Source organism: Hippoglossus hippoglossus, chromosome 22 (genome assembly GCF_009819705.1).
Source record: "Hippoglossus hippoglossus isolate fHipHip1 chromosome 22, fHipHip1.pri, whole genome shotgun sequence".
Classification (NCBI taxonomy): domain Eukaryota; kingdom Metazoa; phylum Chordata; class Actinopteri; order Pleuronectiformes; family Pleuronectidae; genus Hippoglossus; species Hippoglossus hippoglossus.
The window spans coordinates 560167-570573 of record NC_047172.1 but is presented as its reverse complement, the minus strand read 5'-3'; the positions used below and the strand labels follow the sequence as shown (position 1 = coordinate 570573).

The 10407-nt window shown below is 43.4% G+C and overlaps 1 protein-coding gene and 1 long non-coding RNA gene across 9 annotated transcripts in view; both read right to left on the bottom strand.

Annotated features, from left to right (window-relative positions):
• Positions 1–5709, bottom strand: part of coch (coagulation factor C homolog, cochlin (Limulus polyphemus)) — an 11173-nt gene extending 5464 nt beyond the window's left edge. For 2 of the 8 annotated variants that reach the window (XM_034576523.1, XM_034576530.1), the window contains exons 1-6: positions 5640–5699; positions 3807–3848; positions 3667–3726; positions 3253–3409; positions 506–639; positions 134–205 (exon numbers count right to left, since the gene is read on the bottom strand). In XM_034576523.1, the coding sequence (XP_034432414.1) occupies positions 134–205; positions 506–639; positions 3253–3409; positions 3667–3726; positions 3807–3840 (457 nt within the window). In that variant the 5' untranslated portion in view covers positions 3841–3848; positions 5640–5699. Of the gene's footprint in view, positions 1–133; positions 206–505; positions 640–3252; positions 3410–3666; positions 3727–3805; positions 3849–4051; positions 4189–5639 lie in introns of all 8 variants that reach the window. The other 6 variants (XM_034576526.1, XM_034576528.1, XM_034576524.1 and 3 more) reach the window with 6 other exon arrangements.
• LOC117756169 overlaps positions 1–9164 on the bottom strand; it is a 14628-nt gene extending 5464 nt beyond the window's left edge. The window contains exon 1 of the long non-coding RNA XR_004612766.1: positions 9127–9164. This is a non-coding gene — a long non-coding RNA (uncharacterized LOC117756169). The remainder of the gene's footprint in view (positions 1–9126) is intronic.
• Positions 9165–10407: the final 1243 nt, after the last annotated feature.

The window sequence follows — 10407 nt, the reverse complement described above, 5'->3', positions numbered from 1 at the left end:
CACACACACACACACACACACACACACAGTTTAACTATCATCTGCTGGATTAAACAAAAACAAAAGAACAAAACGATTTGAAGTTATAAATGTATATGAAATATAATCTAAATGACACATCTGGATCAGTTACCTGGTTGTGCAGCTGCAGGAAGAGCTGTGGTACTGGTGACACTGGTCAGCTCTAATGGAACACTCACAGGCTCTGGTAACACACACACACACACACACACACACACACACACACACACACACACATTTATTAATACACAGTATTTGTACATATATTCTGTGTCTGTGCATCTGTATTTATTTTTCTTGTTTCAATAAAATAAAATAAAAGATAAAAAGTAGTTCTAATGTGGAAAAGAAGACGCTGAGTTTGAAACCAGATTCTTTGTCGATAAACGAATCAGTTGAAGTTATTTTGTGACGCGAGCTGTTGACAGAAGTTTTCATTCGCTGCCTGAAACAATCAGCTGATCAACAGTGTGGCTCCACCTACTGGCGAGGCTGAAGGAGTTGCTCCACTGGGTCAGGGGCTGTGATTGGATGCCGTGGGCGTAGGAGCTCATGTAGTTGTGGCGTCCCTGCAGCTTGTGGACCCTGACAGGGCCTCCGGACGGACCCAGCACCCCCCTGTGGAGGGAGACAGACACTTGACTGGACGTGGTCCAACAGATCTAATGTCTTTCTCCAGTTCTCTTCTTTACCATGAGACTGAATCCTCTGTGGTCAACATGAACCTGCTGATGGGCCCCTGGCAAACAGGGGCCCCCTGGCAAACAGGGGCCCCCTGGCAAACAGGGGCCCCCTGGCAAACAGGGGCCCCCGCTGACCCCTTCGTTTCCCCACTAAACACACCAGCTTCATTATGTCCACAAGACCCAGAAACCAACAGCAACAAAAACATCTATCGTCAATAATCATGAGACCTGATCAATAATCAAAGTGACAAGTGTCAGTTTGTTAAATGTGAATATTTGTAAGAAGATGAACTGTTAAAACAAACTTACCTGAAGTTTGTCTCTTAACAACTTTACAAGAAATGAGCACAAAATAAACTTAAGAGACTTGAACCCAGACTTCGACCAGATGGAGGCTGGACGAGTTAACAGTGAAATATGTTGATTAAATATTAACCTCAGACTTTGGACCTTGAGGATTCATTTCTGTCTGTTTCACAACAAATCGATGTCTCCGATTGTTATTTTAATGTTTCTTCTCTAAATGAACAAAAGATCAATAAAGAGTCAAAGTGACTGTGAGCTTTGCATGGAAAAGATTGTAAAGCAGGAAACGTTGAATGTGGTTTGAGGATCAGACTTCAGAGACGCGTCCGACAGGAAGGAAGATGAGAAGTGAAAGAAGGATGAAGGGTCCTGAGGGAGCAGACTGTGTGTTTCCTCTGCGGAGGAAGGAGGAGGTCAGTCTGGGTTGAGACTTTAATCCTTCGCTGCTGCACATTCCTTCAGTGTTTAGTTGAGGTTCAGCAGACAGAAGGACTCATGCTGCTCATTATTATGTCACATCAACACATCAGAAACACCTGAAACTCCAATCGGTCGGAGAAACGGCTTCTGATCGCTGTCGCCTTCCTGTCGTCTGTTTTCAAACTGTTGATCAAACTGAGACGGAGCGGAGGGAAGGTACCCGCGACCAGAAGTACCCAGAACTCTTCTCAAGGAACTAAACGTTTGCTTCCGTTCCCACCGCGAACATTTAGGTAAAAGAAACAACTGTTCTACTCCAGTCCAGCAGGTGGCAGTGATGCAGGCGACTGACAGTTTCCATTTCCTTCAGATTAAATATTCATTAAGGTTCAGACTTTATCATCGCTCCCTCTGTCGCTCACGTGTTGAAACAGAATCACAAGGTTTTTACATGTTTTAGAATGAAAGTTCAACCTCCGAACAGTTCCAACTGAATTTGATTCCTGCAGTTTTGTTTAAAAACTGTTTTTGTGACATTTCAGCTTTTAGCAAAAATATAAATTAAATCTGGTGGAAAATGTTGGTTCATTGTCTCTTATTGTTATTGTGGCCTGTTAACGGAAACTTGGACACTTGGACACTTGGACACTTGGACACTTTTCATTCCTTGAATCATAAAATTCACATGAACAGTCGTCAGATTAGCTAAAATTATGAGAATAAAAAACAAGTTACAAGACTCATGTGGCTGACTGAGACGTGTACAGACGTATACAGATGTGTACAGACGTGTACAAACATATACAGATGTGTACAGATGTGTACAGTCGTGTACAGACGTGTACAGACATATACAGACGTGTACAGATGTGTACAGTTGTGTACAGTCGTGTACAGACGTGTACAGATGTGTACAGATGTGTACAGACATATACAGACGTGTACAGATGTGTACAGACGTGTACAGACGTGTACAGTCGTGTACAGACGTGTACAGATGTGTACAGATGTGTACAGACGTATACAGACGTGTACAGATGTGTACAGTTGTGTACAGTCGTGTACAGTCGTGTACAGATGTGTAGAGTTGTGTACAGACGTGTACAGACGTGTACAGATGTGTACAGACATATACAGACGTGTACAGTTGTGTACAGTCGTGTACAGACGTGTACAGATGTATACAAACATATACAGACGTGTACAGATGTGTACAGACGTGTACAGATGTGTACAGACATATACAGATGTGTACAGTCGTGTACAGATGTGTACAGATGTGTACAGATGTATACAACCATATACAGACGTGTACAGATGTGTACAGACGTGTACAGATGTGTACAGACATATACAGATGTGTACAGACATATACAGACGTGTACAGTCGTGTACAGATGTGTACAGACATATACAGACGTGTACAGTTGTGTACAGTCGTGTACAGACGTGTACAGATGTGTACAGACGTGTACAGACATATACAGACATGTACAGTTGTGTACAGTCGTGTACAGACGTGTACAGATGTGTACAGACGTGTACAGACGTGTACAGTTGTGTACAGACGTGTACAGATGTGTACAGACGTGTACAGACATATACAGACGTGTACAGTTGTGTACAGTCGTGTACAGACGTGTACAGTTGTGTACAGTCGTGTACAGACGTGTACAGATGTGTACAGACGTGTACAGACATATACAGACGTGTACAGTTGTGTACAGTCGTGTACAGACGTGTACAGTTGTGTACAGACGTGTACAGTTGTGTACAGTCGTGTGAGACACTTCCCTTCAGATCTGAACAAAGGTCGTACCTGTGGACAGCAGCTCCACAGACGGAGGAGACGGAGGCGTAGATTCCCGTCCCGAACACAGACACCCCCCCCTGGGTGCAGTCAGGAGGACATAACACCACCACCCCGTCCTCCATCAGGTCGGCTCCCCGGGTCACACAGGGGATCGGGTGAGGCACTGATCAAAGAGTAACATGTACTTCAGAACTTTGATGTATTCATGTCGATATGTTGAACTGTTCCTTCAACATTCTGCTTCAGAGCAAACAGACCAGTTTCATCTCAGGTCGATATAAACACAGGGAGCGCCGGTTAGCGTCCGACCACAGGAAGCACGTCACCAACGTGAACAATACGACGATCAGAAGTGAACAAGTGAGGAGGAACCTGTCAGGAGCTAATAACAAGTCACATGACGCAAGATTCAGGACTGACCGCTGGACTCTGAACTGTCCACTGACGACATGGAGGAGAGGAGGAGGAGGAGGAGGAGGCCTGCAGACGAAGAGAGAGAGAGATCATATGTACCTGTCATCAGAGAGGGGGGGAGAGAGAAAGAGGGGGGGGGGGTTTACCTGTCAGAGGCAGCAGGACGGACAGAAAAGACATTTCTGCACCTGAAACACAGTCAACAACATATATGATTGATTTATATATGATATAGAGTCAGAAAACATGTGTTTATATATGATCATAAGCAGTCAGCAATTATATTTATATATGATGATAAACAAACTGATCACAAACGTTGATTATTAGACTTTATACAGATTCATCTCAGATTTTGATTGAATCAAACAACTAATCATCGTTAACCAACTTTAATCAGATCGATCCGTTAACGCGACGATATCTCAGAACTTCAGAGGACTGGACCTATGGCTCCGCCTCCTTCGTGAATCGGGTCTACGGAGAATTTACCACGTCACCGGCTCGCCCCGCTCTTGTTGCTGTTACCTAGCAACAGAGGTGAAGGGTTTTTTAACATGTGAACATTTCGCTGCTCAGTGAGCTGAAGCGTGACTTCATTTCTCTGGGATCAGTTCCCAGTGGAAGTGGGACAGTGCTGCTGGGACGTCGCAGCTCATTAATACAAACTCTTGATTACATTTAAAGAGAAGTCGCAGACTAAAGATCGCAAACTGTGATGTAAAAGTGACTTTAGTCAATAAATCAAATTGCCCACGAGCTCAGATCATTAGAGCAGAGCTGAGGTAGATGAATCTAACTCAGAGAGGTTAGTTAGCTGTTAGTTAAGTGTGATAGACAGCAGCTAGTCCACTCTCCTCACCACCCGTTTAACTAGTCAACTTATCAGATTCATATTCTTTAGGCCACAGACTCTGGTGCAGACGCCTGCACACTGAGGCAACACCACGTTTTATAGTTATAATAATGATAACAACTTTATTAGTATAGCACTTATCTCAACGAGGTTACAAGTGGTAACTATGAAGAATCGATTGTAATAAAAGATATTCTGTTCATTCTAACTTAAGAGACAGATCATGACATAATGAGGTCGAGACCGTAGGTTTGTAGTTTACAGTTCCCAGTTATCACTAGTTATCACTATGTACTAAATATATATATATATATATATATAACTAATAACCAAACAGTTATTTAAACATAATCAGTCACTTAATAAACCAGTTAATCTGTACACTAAAAAACAACCAACCAGTCAACTTATATCCATGCACTAGTTAATTAGTTAGTTAACCAATCACAATTCAAACCAGTCAGTGAATGACTTAACCCTATAACTAGTCACCAGGTCAGCTCCAGTCAACTGATGAGTAAACCAGCAACTAAACCAGGTAGTAAACAGTTGAACAACAAGTAAAGCATTAGTGAACAGGCTACGTCAACAGTTCACTCAGTAAACCAGTCAGCCACAGCAGGTTAAGGGTTTAAATAGCCAGTAAACCAGTTAACAGACAAAGTGAGATGGTAAACAGACATTAGTTAGTAGGTTAACAGTTAGTGACCTGTTAAACAGTTTATTCATAAACTAAAAACAACTAGTTGAGACAGTAACTAACCACTTTGTGAAGCAGGCAGTTAACTGTTAAATAAGATCAGTAACCTGGTAAAAAGTGGTAAACTGGTGAGTAGTTACCTCAGTAAACCAGCTGACAGACAGTTATTGGTCAGTCAGTAAACTAATCAGCCAATAAGTGAACCAATCACAATTGATCCAGCCATTAACTAAGTTAACAAATGATAACGTTTGTATAAACAAAACGAAAACTAGTCACCAGCCAGTAAGACAAAGTTGAACTCGGTAAACCTGTAGGCAAACAAGACATCAGCTAGTTAAAACAGGTTGGTTATAAACCAGTTAACTCTGTGTTAATCTACCATTGCTCAGTTAACTAGTCAGTAAATAAACTCAGTCTTACTGACTGTTTCTGCAACAGACGCCTCAGACGCTTTAATCCCAGGAAGCAGCAGCAGGCGGGAAGATGAGTGTGGAACGCCCAGAGAGAGAGAGAGGCAGCCCTTTAAATAGGCTCTCACACACACACACACACACACACAGACACACACACACACACACACACACACACACACACACACACACACAGACACACACACACACACACACACACACACACACACACACACACACACACACACAGACACACACACAGACACACAGACACACACACACACACACACACACACACACACACACACACACACACAGACACACAGACACACAGACACACACACACACACACACACACACACACACACACACAGACACACAGACACACACACACACACACACACACACACACAACACACAGACACACAGACACACACACACACACACACACAGGAGGAGGTGGGAGGGGCTTCAGTGACAGGTCGACCTGAGAGAAAATGAGAAACAGAACAAGTGAAGAAAAACAACGACTGATGAAGATGAAGATGAAGAAGCTGAAGAAGATGAAGATGATGAAGATGATGAAGATGATTAAGAAGCTGAAGTAGAAGATGAAGATGATGAAGAAGATGATGAAGCTGAAGTAGATGATGAAGCTGAAGAAGATGAAGATGATGAAGATGATGAAGATGATTAAGAAGATGATGAAGATGATGAAGATGATGAAGAAGCTGAAGTAGATGAAGATGATGAAGATGATTAAGAAAATGAAGAAGATGAAGATGATGAAGATGATAAAGAAGATGAAGAAGATGAAGAAGATGAAGATGATTAAGAAAATGAAGAAGATGAAGATGATGAAGATGATTAAGAAGATGAAGGAGATGAAGATGATGAAGATGATGAAGAAGATGAAGATGAAGATGATGAAGATGATTAAGAAGATGAAGGAGATGAAGATGATGAAGATGATGAAGAAGCTGAAGAAGATGAAGATGATGAAGATGATGAAGATGATTAAGAAGCTGATGAAGATGAAGATGATGAAGATGATGAAGAAGATGAAGATGAAGATGATGAAGATGATTAAGAAGATGAAGGAGATGAAGATGATGAAGAAGATGAAGATGATGAAGAAGCTGAAGAAGATGAAGATGATGAAGATGATGAAGATGATGAAGATGATTAAGAAGCTGATGAAGATGAAGATGATGAAATATAAAACGTGGTTTTCACACAGATCTGAAGAGAAACTTATTATTATTGAAGTTGCTTTTCTTTTTTTATGGAGAGAAATAAAAAACAAACAGTCAAAATAAATCCATGATTAAATAATGAGGATTGTATTTGAAGCTGGTCACATGACCATCACCTGACCATCACCTGACCATCACATGACCATCACCTGACCATCACGTGACCATCACCTGACCATCACGTGACCATCACGTGACCATCACATGACCATCACGTGACCATCACGTGACCATCACGTGACCATCACGTGACCATCACCTGACCATCACGTGACCATCACCTGACCATCACGTGACCATCACCTGACCCGGTCCCAGGTGAGTTTCCTTGGCGACTCACAACCTCTCGTCAGCTGAGGCAGAGCTGCAGGAGCATCTCAAGGGACTTTGGGGGCCCCGGGCAGAAAGGACCTGGGGGCCTTACATCAAATCAAAGAAGAAACACATAAAGCACGATAGACATTCTCGTCTTTAATCAAAGGAAGTTGAAGCAGGAGTGAGGGGCGGAGCTACAGCAGGAGGCAGGAAATAACGTTTAAATTCTGCTGTGTCATCAACACTCGTGGTTAATCCCTCAGATGACCTCCTGCTGTGTTCTCACATCAGCTTCTCCAGAGGTTTCACCCCGGCTGAGAGGAGAAAGTCTGGAGAACGTCTGGAGAACGTCTGGAGAACATCTGGAGAACGTCTGGAGAACGTCTGGAGAACATCTGGAGAACGTCTGGAGAACATCTGGAGAACGTCTGGAGAACATCTGGAGAACGTCTGGAGAACATCTGGAGAACATCTGGAGAACGTCTGCAGCCTCTGACATGCAGGAGAATGTCAGGAGATTATCTGGAGTCAGTGCAGGTCTGACAGTGAGCGTCTAGTGTACGTTGCAGATCATAAAGATTTGAGGGGGCTTTCACAGATTGGTCACTGCTGTGGGGCCCCCCTCAGCTTGGGGCCCCAGGTAATTGCCAACCATTTACAACAACCCTGTAGAACAAGGAACATGATGAGAGACTTGGGTTTCACAGGATGTTCACACCTGAACTCAGAGCTGTGATTGGATCCCTCAGGACAGATGTTAATTCCAGGTGTGAACGGGGCCCGAACATTTTCACCCTGGTTCACGGCCCCAAGAAAAACTCAAGAAACAAACGATATCTCTGATTGTTTCTCTTTAAACATTTGATCTAAAGTAAAGACACTGTGTTCGATTCGTGTGCAGACGGATCTGCTTGGGGCTTTTTCAGTGTTTCGGTTCTTGCGGACGTGAAAAGAGCCGATAACAGTCGACGTGGAGAATCTGACACGAGTCGACATGTATGTCACATAAATCATGTGCTGTCCCCAAATCCCTCAGGCTCCGTCAGGCTCTCACAGCGGGGCAGTTTCAATAAAGTTGCATCAGTAAAAACAGTTTTTTCTTTGCAGATGATTTGATCTGGTTCATGAGTAAAACCAGCAGATGGTGTTTTCTGACCATCGGCAGCTTCTACTGAATAAATGTGAGATTTCCTCACATCTACATCTCAGTGGTTGAGTGCAGCCTTCAGGACGATTCAGGGTTTCAACCAAGAGACGTTTGATAAAGTCCAACGTCTCTGTCCCGTGCTGTGGACTCGTAGCCCGAGGACTCGTCCCGTTAGCCTCGTTCCATCACCTCTGGTAATGGTCGTGTGTCGGCTGGAGCTCCGGCTCGGTAACGGATCTCACAGAGACGAGCGAACCTGTAAACAGGCTCAGAGCAGCGGGCAGGAATTTAGCTTGGCCAGCTCCCAGCATGCACCTGGTAAAATGAGAAGGGTGAAGAATGTCAGTGGAGAAGTTGGACTGAGGGAGACTTCAGCCAAACGGTCTCATTGTGAGCAGAAGTTTGAGGATCCGTCCGAATCAGGAGCCTCAGAGGGATTATATACTGAGAGATTATATACTGAGAGATTATATACTGAGAGATTATATACTGAGTAGTGACACTTCAACAGTGACACATGATTCAATGTGAACACGAGTGAAACAGACACACAATTAAAAAGTGTTTAACATGTTCAGGTCAACAGGCGGTCATGAGTGTGTGTGTGTCTGTGTGTACTTGTATCATTGTGTTTCAGTGACGTTGAACAGTTGGTTTCTTTCCCTCTTGTGTTCATCATCACTCTTCTTCACCTCCTCCTCCTCCTCCTCTTTGTTTCAGCTCCCAGGACATTAAGTCAACACAACATTTGAAACCACCGACACTGAGCTGGGATTAACTGTGTGTGTGTGTGTGTGTGTGTGTGTGTGTGTGTGTGGTCTCTATAATGAAGCTCGTGTAGTTTCACACTGATCTGAACTTTGGATTCATCAACCTTGTCGTTCTTTTCCTGTTTATAATAAAAGCTTCTGTGAAGACAAACAGGTGAAAGATTTGAATGTGACATCGTCAGTAACATGTTCTCTGGTTGGTTGATGTGAACATGTCGGAAACAAAACTTTGGAAAAATCAATCTCGGTGCGAAAATATAAAACAATATGACTCAGTGAAGCTTTTATTGACGAGATCCAGGTTCAAGTGTCAGAATCATTAAAAACCAGAGTTTATCTCAATATTCAGCAGGAAACTTTGAAACATGAAGAATTCTAAACAGTTTGTGGATTTGTTCCAGCAGCAGCTCTTCTGGCTCAGGAAGCAGAGGATCATGGGTAATCACAGAGAGATTAAAATGCGACACAGTCAACACATTGATCCACTTTGTTTTTTCTACACAGGAGGCTGCAGGGGGCGCTGCTGCTCAGGAACAGTGCTGCTTTAAGATGAACACAGAACTCATGACAGTTGCTGCTAATGCTACATAGCGTTAGCATTACAGGTCTTTGCAAATTGAGTGTGTATTTTTAATCCATCACACACACACACACACACACACACACACACACACACACACACACACACACACACACACACACACACACACACACACACACACACACACACACACACACACACACACACACACACACACACACAGAGAGAGATTAAAATGCCACCATGAAATAATCCTCAGGTCGGTTCCTTTGTTTTTGCTGCTGTGGTGTTGGAGGAACATGGCGGCAGCAGAGCTGTACCACACTGTGCCAGGCTGGTGTGTGTGTGTGTGTGTGTTACCCTCTCCTCTTCGGAGTGTGTTTTGAATGTCACATGAGAATTGAGACACTTGAAGAGTTCAGTTCTGTCGTTTTCATCAGTTATGAACAACTCATATTATTAGAGAGTAACTGTTGTTGAACTGCTGCTACATCGCTAACATCAGCATCAGCAGCTCTTTACGTCCCAATCAATCAGAGACCCCCCCCCCCCCACCCCCCTGCTCACTGTGGACCAACTGAAACCTCGACCATGGTCGTCAGTTAAAGAAGTGACGAGTGAGGCGGCTGTGAGCTGAGAAACTTTATTAGTGCTGACGAGAAACAGAAACTGGACAATGAAGAAAATGTACAGAGTTTATATAAAACAAACTGGAATAAAGAGAGGGAGGGAGGGAGGGAGAGAGAGAG